At 31.7% G+C, this 13342-nt stretch overlaps 1 protein-coding gene across 1 annotated transcript in view; it reads left to right on the top strand.

Moving 5' to 3' along the window:
* Window positions 1-13342, top strand: part of LOC140448764 (soluble guanylate cyclase 89Db-like) — a 135565-nt gene that overhangs the window by 113933 nt on the left and 8290 nt on the right. Inside the window, exon 10 of the mRNA XM_072541879.1 lies at window positions 13159-13312. Coding sequence (XP_072397980.1) covers window positions 13159-13312 — 154 coding nt within the window. The remainder of the gene's footprint in view (window positions 1-13158; window positions 13313-13342) is intronic.

The raw sequence follows: 13342 nt of genomic DNA, 5'->3' as shown, positions 1-13342 counted from the left end.
GGATTTTTATGACACCACATCGTCACCTAGTTTCAATGACATGGCAAGCAAAAGTTTAGTTCCTTCTGCTATTTATACAATGAACAAAAGTTGGCATTATATTTCCGATAATCGAATAAAAAAATGTTTTATAAAGTGCAAATTTTTCAAAGGGGAAAACTTAGAAAATGACTGACGAAGACCGACTTTTCTTTTGACAATAATTTATCCGGTTTCAAAGATACTGAAGATCTACAGTCAAACAAGAAACTAATTAACGCGATATTGAAGTCGCAGATGAGACAGAAGACTAAGATTTTTTAAATTTCGTGAAAATTCCATCCAATCGGCAAGTCCTAACCGCTTGTAATATTATAAGAAGTTTTCTAAATGGGTCATCCAATGCAAATTTTTTAAAATATTATCATTTAAAGCTTTAAAGTACCTAATATTTTATGTAACAAGAAAATTAGGCTATGATTACCAATTATTTTTCAAGAAAAAATAGGTAATTCTGTTGTATGTATTTTAATGAGAAGATATGTAGATATATCCATATTTCATACATTTCATACTTATTAGTTTATGCATGCACAGATAATGTAATTTGGTTTTTTGAAATTTTTTTTTTTATTTTTATAAAGTTGAATTTATTTTTATTCTAAAAATTTAGTTGTTTAAACGTTTTATTTGTATAAAAATTATCCAGTTTTTGATTGTGATTTTGAAACTTTCATGTTAAAAATGTGAGATGAATTTAAAGATTTATTAATAAAATAATAATAATAAGAGATTGTTGTTGTTGTTTATTTGTGTTTATATGACTGCGGACACTAAATCCATTCGCCAATCTTACAATCTTTACTCATTTTTTTATTAGTCATTGTTTCGTATGCAATCTTATCCTAAATCTATTACTAGTATTGATCTCTAATTTATAGTCTTTTTTTTTTGGTAATTTGTTTCTATTTTTTTTTCTGTTAGGTGATTTTTTAGTTATTTATATATAAATACAACTATCTACTTAATTCAATAGCTACTTTACTATGGACTGTCCAAGTTCCTTATTTTTTCTCTTTTTTTTTCTGTTTTTATTTTTTTTTTCTGTTATTTATTTCTTATATTTTTTTATTTTTTTTTTACATATTTTTATTTTATTCTAACAAATTACAAAGAAATACTTACTCTATATTTACAATTACAACTTGAGTTTAATATCTAAAACATGTTTATACAATAATCTATATAAAAACTCATTTATAATAAATAATTTAAATTAATGGGATGGTGGACATCGGTCAAAGAATACAGCGAATTTAAAAAATGATTAACTTATTAGATATAAGAGAACAGTCCAAAATTTTATGTTGTAAGTTACCCATCTGACCACAAGTACATTGTGGGCTATCAGCTAGATTCATTTTAAACATATATGATGGTGTAAGACAGTGGTTAAATCTCATTCTGCATATAGTTCTTGTCATTTTCTTTGTCGACTCCATTTTAGCAAACCAAGATTTATCCGTTTCTGATTGCTCTGTAATGGTTTCCTGTATTTATATTCTCATTAATATACCTTTCGTTCCATTCGTTCTTAAGCTCTTTGAATATGTCTGATTCTATATCTCTAGACGTACAAAGATAATGAGTTAATAGTCCTTGTGTTACCGCGCTTTTTGCCAATTCATCTACTATTTCATTTTCAGTTATTCCACAGTGGTTTTAATCCACGCCAACTTAACAGTTTTGCCTTGTTGCTGAAGTTCTTTCATTTGATTTATTATATATAATTCAATGTAATTTACTTTTGATTTAGGATTTATGACACTAATTTTACTTAAAGAACTTTTGCCGTCACTATAAATTATAAACTTTGAATGATTTATATTAGATAAATATTTTAGTGCTTCCACTATCGCTATTAATTAATTCAGCTGTGTATATACTCATGGTGGAATTGAGTTTAAAAATTTTACTGTTTTTATTATTGTTATCCCAGTATGCACATCCCACACCTTCGATACTTTTGGATGCATCTGTATATAGCATATAACAATCTTTGAACAATTATTGTGAACTGTTAGATATAAACATTAATTTTCTTAAAGATAAAGGTAAATTGCTGTAGTCTCTTAACAAGTATACCTGAACTTGTTCCAAAGTCCTAAAGTCAATATTATAATTTGGGTTTATGTCATATTTATATAGTTGTTTATCATATATTGTCATTTTTGAATAGAAATCTACTATATTTTAGAGTTTTCTTTTTTATCCAATATTTTTCTGTGAAGTCTGCTAAAAACAGCTGGTGTATTTTGGATATTAAACTTTACTTTTTCTCGTACAATCGTCTTATATCCATTGGCATTTCAGAGCATTCGACTTGTAGGTTACTAATGAGTGTACTTCTTAAGGTGGGTACACATATGCGAGCCGAACTGCTTGCGAACTGCTCGTGAGCTGTTCGCGAAGAGTTGAAAATATGTTTATGTTCAGGTTATCCAATACCCTAACTATCTAATAACAAACCAAGAATTAATTTACTTCGTTATTCTAAACATTTTGGTATTTTGTTTACATTATCTGTTATTAATTTCTCTCGTTACTTGATAAGCCGCGCTCGTTCAGCAATTTTGTTTAACCGAATGATCTCATCGCACACTTAGCAGAAACAATTTATAGACACAATTTATAGTTCTGCGAACATTCTTTGTGTTCGTCCCAAAAACCGACAGGCTGTGGTTCCTGACGAGCAACGAACGAACAGCTCGCAAGCGGTTCGTCCCGTCGTACAAATTAACGAATATAGCGTTCACAAACGGTTCGCGAACAGTTCTGCTCGCATATGTGTACCCGCCTTTAAGCTCGATACACATATACGAGCCAAACGGTATGCATACGGTATCCGAACGCTATATTCGTTAATGTGTACGGCAGAAAAAACCGCTTGCGTACTGTATGCGTACTGTTTCATCGTGACTAGTCGCGAACCAAATTGTTGCGGTTTATTCCACGACTTCAAAAGAAGCTTGTCTTTCAGTTTGGACGGCGCTACTAGACGCAGCGAACATTTTTATTGTCTCATCAAATCGACATTGTGTGAATGACGTGTTCCTTCCTAGAGAGACGTGAGAAAACAGTAAACTGATTATTGTACATATTTTTATTTTTGTTAGAAACAGAAACACGATAAATCAGTACCCAAATTATAAATAAAATGAATCATTTCTCACATGTGTGTTCGTTGTTGGTTTTATCGCTTTCCATGGATCGAGATAAGTATGCGATCAGTACGATATAGATATATTTTCAAGGATCTGTACGCGTACGACCGTTTGGCTCGCGTATCTGTACGCGGCTTTAGGGCTCCTAGTGGCTCCTATACACAATCTAAGGCATTTATTAACGATTTTGTCTATTTTGTTTAAATGACACTGTGATGCGTCACTGTATAATATTAATCATAGTCGATTATAGCTCTTATATTATTTTTAAATAATAACAAAGAAATGTTTGGATCTGCTCTCCATCGTAAGTGTGACACAAATCGAAGAAGATTTATTCCCTTTTCTGTTTTTTTTTAACTATATTGTCTATATGTTCTTTCCAGAGAAGCTGTCTATCAAGAGTAATACCCAAATATTTAACATAACTTTGCACTAAATAGGAGACATTGTTTATTAAGATGTAGTTGGGTATTTCTTTTCGTTTTCTTGTTAAAATACATAATTGAGTTTTGGAATCAGAGATATTTAGTCCGTGTAAGTCACTCCATGTTGTAATATGTTTGACTCCTTTTTCAATAGATTTGACTGCATTTTCTATTTTAATGTGGGTTAATACACGGGTCACAACGGGCTTAATATTTCTGCTTGAAGTAATCCATCGCTAGCCTTGGACCAATTGTGTTACCATTTACCGATATATAAATTTTTTCTACAGTGATATAATTTTATTATTTTTTGACAGACAGAAACATTCTTCTTCTTCTTCAAGTGCCATCTTCGTTCCGAAGGTTGGCAATCATCAGGGCTATACGTATTTTCGAAACTGCTGACCGAAACAATTCGTTGCTGCTACAGCTATACCATTCCCATAGATTCTTTAGACAGGAGTTTCGTCTTCTTCCTATGGACCTTTTTCCTGCTATTTTCCCTTGCATAATTATTCGAAGCAGTTCATATCTTTCGCCTCTTGTAATGTGTCCCAAGTATTGCAGTTTTCGTTTTTTGATCGTAAATATGACTTCCTTTTCTTTATTCATTCTTCTCAAGACCTCGACGTTTGTGACTCTCGGTCCATGATATTCTCAGGATTCTGCGATACATCCACAGTTCAAATGCCTGTAATTTTTTGGTATCAATCTTTTTCAGCGTCCATGACTCCATTCCGTAGAACAGCACAGAAAGTACGTAACATCTCATCAGGCGAAGTTTCATTTCAAGGCTCAAATCTCTTCCGCAGAACACTCTCTCCATTTTAGTGAATATGGATCTGGCTTTTTCTATTCTTATTTTGATTTCTGCTGAGCTATCGTTGTCTTCAGAAACATTCGGGAAGACCTATTTGTGTCATTTTGTTATATAGTATACTTAAATTAACATTGTCGTATACTAATTCAATATCTAATAAAAGAGCTGTTACTGAAGAATATGACGTAAACGCTAAATTTATATCTGTTACCAAGTGGCTCACTGCTTCCACAGTAGAATAATTTTTTCGAAATCCAAATTGTGTTTGTGATATTATATTATTTTTTTCCAACCAGCTTTCGAGCCAAGTTTTATCATTTTTTTCAGTTTTTTATTATGCAGGGGCTTAATGAAATACCTCTATAAGATTCTGCCGAATCAGAATTTCGATTTGCTGTAAGTATAGGAATCACCCGGTACTCTCTCCAACAATCTGGAATATCTGCTGGTTGCCTTATTCGATTAAAAATTTTTAATAGTGTTTCTTTTCCTTGTTGATGTAAATTTGCAATATAATATAATGTATATTATCTATTCCCGAAGAAGCGTTTTTCTTGTTTTTAAGACTTATTTCTAATTCATATTAACTAGATGGCACTGAAAGTGGATGATTAGAGTTTTTCCTTTCCATTACATTAATTTTTAAAAATATATAATCTAGATATAATTTTCTCAAAAACTCCTTAACCCATTCTCGTTCGGTTATTATATTTATTTGTGGTTTAAAATAATGCGAAGTGAAATAGAATATGCAGTTAGAACCACAAATATGCATAAAGCAACAGGTCCAGATGAAATTAGCAATAAAACTACTAGACGAGGAGAATATCGAAATCTTGGTAAATCTGTTCAATAGAATTTATAATACTGGTTACATTCCGCGAGAATGGCTGCAGTCATCCTTTGTGATGATCCCAAAAACAGCTAATGCCACAAAATGCAATGAACATCGCTTAATCAGTTTAATGAGTCACTTGCTGAAACTCTTCCTTAGGATATTACACTCAAGAATGTACAAGATACTAGAAGAACTTAGCGGGTCAACACAATTCGGTTTTAATGGAGGACTAGGAACAAGAGAGGCAATTTTATGTTTGAACACCTTAATACAAAACTGTTTAGATCAACGAAAAGATGTCTACCTCACCTTCATCGACTACGAGAAGGCATTTGACAATGTTAAACATGATATCATGATGGAACTACTACATAGGGCCATCATTGACCAGAAGGAGATCAGGATTATTCAGAATCTATACTGGAACCAAATGGCAAAGGTGAGGATTGATCAAGACCAATATACAGATGAATTTGAAATCCGGAAAGGTGTTCGCCAAGGCTGAATACTCTCTCCAATGCTTTTTAATTTATATGTTGAAAATATATTTGCGGAAGCATTAGAAGACACGGAATTAGGCATTAAGGTGAACGGCATACCAATTAGCAACCTACGCTATGCGGACGACACAGTGATTATAACTGATAATTTGGAAGATCAGCAGTTATTACTTGATAGGGTGAATAGCATAGGTAAAAAATATGGCCTCAAAATCAACATTTTGAAAACGAAATATATGGTCATTAGCAGAAACCCTCCAGAAAACCCGATAATATGCATAGGTGACAATCGCATAAAACGCGTGAAAACTTTTAAATACCTTGGCACCACAATCAATGACCAATCGGATCCACAACAAGAGATAAAACCCGAATACAAATGGCAAGACAAGCTTTTGTGAAATTCAGACCGCTCCTATGTAATCAAAACCTAAATTTCGAAATACGCTACAGAATGGTCAAGTGCTACATATGGTCCATCTTGCTTTATGGCATGGAAACGTGGACTTTGAAAAAAACATCTATCAACAAACTTGAAGCATTTGAAATGTGGTCATTGAGAAGAATGATGCGCATACCTTGGGTGGATAGAGTTCGAAACGATGACGTCCTTAAGAGAGCCGGCGTGGAAAGAGAACTCTTTGAATTAATTAAAAAACGCAAGATTGGTTACCTTGGGCACATATTGAGAGGAGCAAAATATAAAATACCATAGTTAATCCTACAAGGGAAGATCGAAGGTAAGAGAGGAGCCGGCCGCAAACAATTATCCTGGTTAAGGAATATTAAAGAATGGACAGGAATACACAATACAGGCGAGCTGTGTCACGCCGCCAAGAACAGAATTCTAGTAATGAGATAGTCGCCTACGCACTTTGGTGTATGGCATGTTAAGAAGAAGAAGGTTTAAAAATGTTTTGTAAACGTTTGACTTGATTCCACATATTTTTTATTGGTGTATTTTTGTTTAAAGGTTCATAAACATTTCTCCATGCATTACGCTTACTCTTTAATATAACTTTTTTGGTTTCTGCTACACATTTATTATAATTTATGTAATTTTGTATATTGGACTGTAACTTAAACTTGCGTAAAGCAAGTTGTTGTTCTTGAATGACCTTTTTACAGTTGTCATTCTACAAAGATTTCCTAAATCGTGGATTAGTCTCTGCTATTTTTTCGGGTATACATATTTTACAATATTCGTTTAATTTATTTAAAAATTGTTGGTAACTTAAATTATTATCGAGTTCCATGAAATTATCAGTGATAGAAGAGAAAAGAGACCAGTCCGCTTTATTTATATTCCATTGCAATTTTGTGTTTACACTTTCAGCTTTACTAACATTAATATTTGACTTTATGACAATAGCAAAATAATTTGATTTTAAAGTATTGTCCACAACATCGCAATCGAAACAATGACTAATATTTGCTGAGCATATTGTAAGGTATATTGCCGATTTATTAATACTACTAGGCCTACGCAGCAAAGTTTCTTTACCGTTATTTAAAAGTAAGAGATTACAGTCCTCAATAGCTTGTAACATATTTGTTTCTATAATGTCTACAGTACTACATCCCCAAACATAAGTGTGGCTATTAAAATCACCACCAATTATAAAAGGCTTTTAAATACTATTTAAAAACTTTTTCCATTCTTTACCGTAATTTTGAGATTTGGTTTTACATAAATAGAATAAATGTTAATCTTTTTACCAGTTTTAATTTTAATTAATATACTATTACACATTACCTCATTGATTGGATGAAAAGTATGACTATTGTAAAATTTTTTTTTCAAAAGTATGGCCACACCACCATATCCATCATCCCTATCATTCCTAAAGATATTATAACCCGTAAAGTTAATAAAGTTATTTTTCTTTAACCATGTTTCTGATATTAGTCCTATATCTATTTTATTGTCATACAAAATTTTTTCTAAATAACCCTTATTTGTTTTAATTGACCGCGCATTCCATTGAGGAAATGATATGTTAGCCATCACGATTTAATAATAATTGTGAAATATTGTTTTTCAGTAATTCCAACGCTTTTTTATCTAAATTGTGATTAATGTGATTTAAAGTTGTTGAAATAAAGTTTACTATAATTTCTCCTATATTACTTTGATTATCGTTTTGTATCTGTGTTTTTTTATGATAAATAGGGTTGTTAAAATTATAACAAGGCTGACTTTGTACTTTTGGTGTTTGCAAGATTTTTCTGTGCGCTTCCATTATTTCTTCGTCTACATTACTAGAATCAATACTACTTGATCGTTCTCGTTTATATATTGAATATTTATTGGAAGTACTTTTTTGTTCTTTACTTACTGTTGAATAATATTTATTATTATCTTCGTAATATATTATATTTTCAGTATTCATAATCTTTTTAATATACTCCTGTTTTTCTTTTTCCGTACAATTTGCTCCCTTGTCAGTAGGGCTATGTTTTCCTTTGCACAATACACAAAATAAATTGTTCTCATTGGAACAATTTGATTTATTATGTTCTTCACCGCATCTTTCACACCTATCTTTTCCCCTACATTGAGCACGTATATGCCCAAATCTCAAGTACTTTAAACATTGTATAATTCTGGGTGTGTAATTTTCAACCTCGTATATCATTTTTCCTATTACTACGTTTGTAGGTATAGACTGACCTTTAAAAGTTACTATTACAGTTCCAGTTTTTACATAGATGGTAGATCCATTTTCTTGTACCACTTTCCGCATTATTCTTTTTACATGTACGACTTCAAACCTCATTCCAAACCTAGGTTGAATTAATGATAACAAATCATCCTCTTCTATATCTTTATCTACAGATTTTATAACACCTTTTCTTTGAGTAAAAAAGGAATATATGTCTCGTACTGTTTGCTTTTTAAATTTTCAGATTCAATTAATTTATTAGCACTAGCAAAATTATTGAATTCTACCTTAATTTTATTCCTACCAACTACCGTAATTTTTGTGATAATATTTTCAATTTCAGGTACTGAACGTAAAATTAATCGGGCCGTGCCTATCCTGTGTAATTAGCCGATATTACCGTTTTTATTTTCTATTGTATACTATATATGGTGCATTATCTCCTAATTTATATCTATTATTTAATCTTAAATTTATAACTTTATTTAAATTTGGATTACCTGATTTATCTATTTTATTAAGTTGGGTCAAAGTTGCATCGTTATTAAAATCAAATTGGTTACCTTCCTCGTTAGTGCTAGTTGTTTGTTTTTTTTCCTTTGTTACCTTATCATTTACCCTAATGTTGCTATTTTTTTGAAATTCTTCAAATTCCATTATTCTATCTTCTCCTAATTTTATATAAACTTTCCCTCTATCTGAAGGATTTGGTGAAATTTCTTCCACGTCGATTTTTTTTCAGAGATTTCACTTCCTACACACGAAATATACACTGTCTTACAGACCACTAGTTTAATGTGTCTTGACACTACAAGTGATACCGTAAAATTGAAGAAGAAACCTTTAAAATTGGTGTTTTTTTTGTAAGAGCTTCAAAATATCCGCCTTTTAATTTGACGTTTATTTGACAGTTGAATAAACAGAAATATATAGAGGCATATCGGTAACCAGCACCCTGAGCAGACTGTATGGACGAATTTTGAGAAATATGATCTAGGAAGAATATAAGCACAATGAAGAGGAAGAACAAAGCGGGTTCCGTGCAGGAAGATCGTGCACCGATAACGTATTTTGTCTTAAACAAATAATAGAAAAAAGATCGGCTAAGAATCTAGAAACTCATATTACTTTTGTAGACCTGCAAAAAGCATATGACAACATCCCCTTAACAAAACTGTGGACAACGTTGAAAAGATCTAACATCAACCACACATTGATAAATGCTGTACAAGAACTATATAGAGACTCAAAGGCACAGATAAAAACAGGAAAATATCTAACGGAAGAATTCCTGGTTACAAAAGGCTTGCGACAGGGATGCTGTATCTCACCAACCTTATTCAAGATATATGTTGCAGCGGCATTGGAAAGATGGAAAAGAAAGGTACATAGAATGGGTATAGAGCTTAGCAATGAATGTATATATACACTCCAGTTTGCTGATGACCAGGTAGTGCTAGCGACCGACAGGGAAGACATGCAGTACATGCTAAGAAAACTGATAGAAGAATATAACGACTGGGAATTAATGTCAATACAACAAAAACCAAATATCTTTGTATTGGAAACGAGTTAGATAACATAGACCTCGAAAACGGACAACATATTTCCTGCTGTCAGAGCTATGACTACTTGGGTGTTGCCTTTGACAATACAGGAACTGATACACGGAAAATAGAAAAATGAATCACTCAAGCAAAGAAAGTCTTAGGATGTCTCAATGGTATACTGTGGAGTAAAGAGATAACGAAAGGAAGGAAATTTAATATATATGAGTCCATGATTAAAACTACTCTTCTTTATGGCGCTGAAACATGGAGAATTAGTGAAAAGAACAAAAAGCGAATAGAAGCAGTAGAGATGGATGCAATGAGAAGATCTTTAGGTATTTCCAGACGAGACCGAATCAGAAATGATGTAATAAAACAACGTATGGGAATAGAAGGAAATATAACTCAAGATATAGAGAAGAAACAATTAAGGTGGTATGGGCACGTTCAACGGATGCCAGCATCAAGACTCCCCAAAAAAGTAATAGAATGGCAACCGATAGGTCGACGGAAAAGAGGAAGACCCAGATTAGAATGGCAACACGGCGTAAACAAGTCCATGAGCGAAAGAAATTTAACAACAAACGACTGCGAAGATAGGAAGAGATGGTGTTTAGGTATCGGACAACGTCGAAAGACGTTCTAAACCGATGTGTATATATAAACAGAAATATTTAATAACATATTCAAAGAAAATTTTAATGATATAAGAAATTAGTATTTGTTTCTATTGGCAGTGAAGAGAAAAAAGAGGTCGTCCAGGTTGTCAGAAAAATAATATAAAAATAAAAACGTCATAAAAATTTCAGAATGAATTTAAAATCAGACAATAATCGAAAAGCTTACAGTTGGAGATGTATAAAATGGACCCAGATCAAAATAATAGAAAAGCATAAATTCAGGTCGTATACAATTTTACAAAATATTAATAAAATTTCCATGGAAATTTCAAGTAATAATTTGAAGCTGCTGCAATAAAATTTATAAATTTTGAAATACTGGTTTTACCGGTTTTAATTTAGCATAATTCATTTTGTGTATCTTTTTTTTTTTCTGAAAAAGTCGTCCGTTGACGTCCAATCTCAAAATAAACAAGTTTTTAAGTTATGAGTGAAATAATAAGTTTGGCGTTTTTATTGTTTATTTAAACATATGTCCATTAAAAAATTGATGAATCATTAGATAAGAGCATCTGTCAAATCCGTATTTACAGTTATGACAAAAAAATTCTTATTTGTCACTAACTTAATTGGTCTATATCCTAAAGTTTGCTAATCTTCCCAATTCGAATAATCTCTACCCAAAATCAAATCCTTGTGGCAAAGTAAACCTTTGTTTATTTATCCACCTCTTACTTGTTGACATTGCCGAGAAACGTGTTTGTTAAGTGTGATGAATTTAGGTTCCCTTATGTTCAATTTGTCTTAATTTCTGTTTCTTGACAAAAAACTTGATTATTTGCCTTTACTCTTAATTATACGGAACAATAGGTCTAATAAAGTTCCAAATAATTAAGATCCCTTATTCGCCGGAACGCTTTTAATAGCATTAATGTAGTAAAACTTATATTAAGTTGTTAGTCACAAATAAGACAAAGGAAATTGTTTCGTGGATTTTTAAAAATAATTGCTATATTTAAAATTTTATATTATGTAATATAGGGGTGAGACTTGTAGCTTAAGCCCGATTTTTTTAAACAAGCATTAAAAATACAGTATTGAAGTTACCTTTTTAAATTTTAAGCTGAAACATGTATTAACTATTGTATTAAGTGAAATAAGAAGAACAATCGATTGCATGAGTTGGTTTTAATTATTTAAATTTTATTTTAACAATTATCTATTATACTTTATTTCACGTTAAGAACGGAACGTTTAGCTTATGCAGATAAGTGATGCCAAAAATTTTAAGCACGTGTTGCTACTAGACGGCCAATATACGACTCATTCTAATCAGAGCCGTATTCAGCTCTGTGTAGATGTAGTTAACTTAATTTCACTAATAAGCGGATACGTATAGTTACATACAAAATAATGTATTATAAATACTTGTTTCTTTAAAAGACAGATAGAGGCATGTAATTATTATACGTCTGATAAAAATAGTTGTTTAGAATTAAGGTAAACCGACCTAATAACGGTCCAGTTAAGGAATATTTGATTTTAGACGTAAATATTAAGAAAACAAAATATGTTTGCTTAATTTTTTTTAACCAGTGGGAAAAAATGTAGGTCTATCTACATAACGTTCCGTTCCTAACCTGAAATGATCTATAGATACATTTGAAGTCGCATACAAAATACAAAATCTGTTTAAATTTTTTTTTAGTATATTTGATTTAGAATAAGGAACGTTTTAAGCAAAAAAATATAGTTGCAATAATCTTAATCTTATTGAACCAAATACTTTTGAAAATCCAAGATAAAAGTATAAATTATATGCTGTTGACGTTTTGAGGATCCATCTTTCTTGGGAACTGCCACAAGTCTTTTAATGATATCTTTTCTTTCGATTTCACTCAGTCAAAAGTTTTTAATAAGCCGTTTATTTTCAGGTAATTTACTATTTTCGCTAGAGTAAACGATACTATTTTAGCACTTTAACAACAACTGTTCCTAGAGGAATTTTCCAAGAAGCTTTGCTAGATAGAATCTGACAGTTTCCAATATAAACTTAGTATCTGATTCGTTATTTTTATACTTTATAAAAACTAATAAAAACTCAAAAAACAAATTTACAAATAAGATAAGTCAGATTAGGGCGCCAAAGAAACTGAGTCAAACGAGGCCTTACAATTGGCTCCCAAAGAAAGTTGTAAGTTTTGTTGTTCTGTATTGGCTCCCAACTCTCGGAAGTAGTTAGTTATATTGTTACCCATTAGCACACGCCGTTTCTGAAGGGTTGGTAAATAGATACACATTGGCTTCCACCGTTTCTGAACGGTCGTTCAATGGTTACACATTGGCGCCCAACGTGGGGTCGAAAAATTAATGCAGTACTCGTAATTTTTCAAAAAAATCTTATCGGTTTCAACTACATCAATACGGCAACGGTTTATGTCCTTGACGGAACCCTTTAGACTTAAGACAGGTATTCGTCAAAATCCCAATAAAAAATTAACATTGTTTGGAATATATTCTAATATCCTTTTAGGTTGAAACTGTTGGACAAATATATATGGCAGTGTGTGGAGCCCCAGATGATAATGAAAACCATGCACAAAATATTGTGGATGTCTCACTAGAGATGGTTAAACATATCAGACAGCTTAAGATTCCTTCTGGCACCAAAGTTGATATTAGAATAGGTAAGTATATGCAATACAAGTAATACATAA

This window comes from Diabrotica undecimpunctata, chromosome 8, assembly GCF_040954645.1.
Source record: "Diabrotica undecimpunctata isolate CICGRU chromosome 8, icDiaUnde3, whole genome shotgun sequence".
In the NCBI taxonomy this organism is placed as follows: domain Eukaryota; kingdom Metazoa; phylum Arthropoda; class Insecta; order Coleoptera; family Chrysomelidae; genus Diabrotica; species Diabrotica undecimpunctata.
Note: the sequence above shows the minus strand (reverse complement) of the source record. Positions and strands in the feature narration are given on the sequence as shown.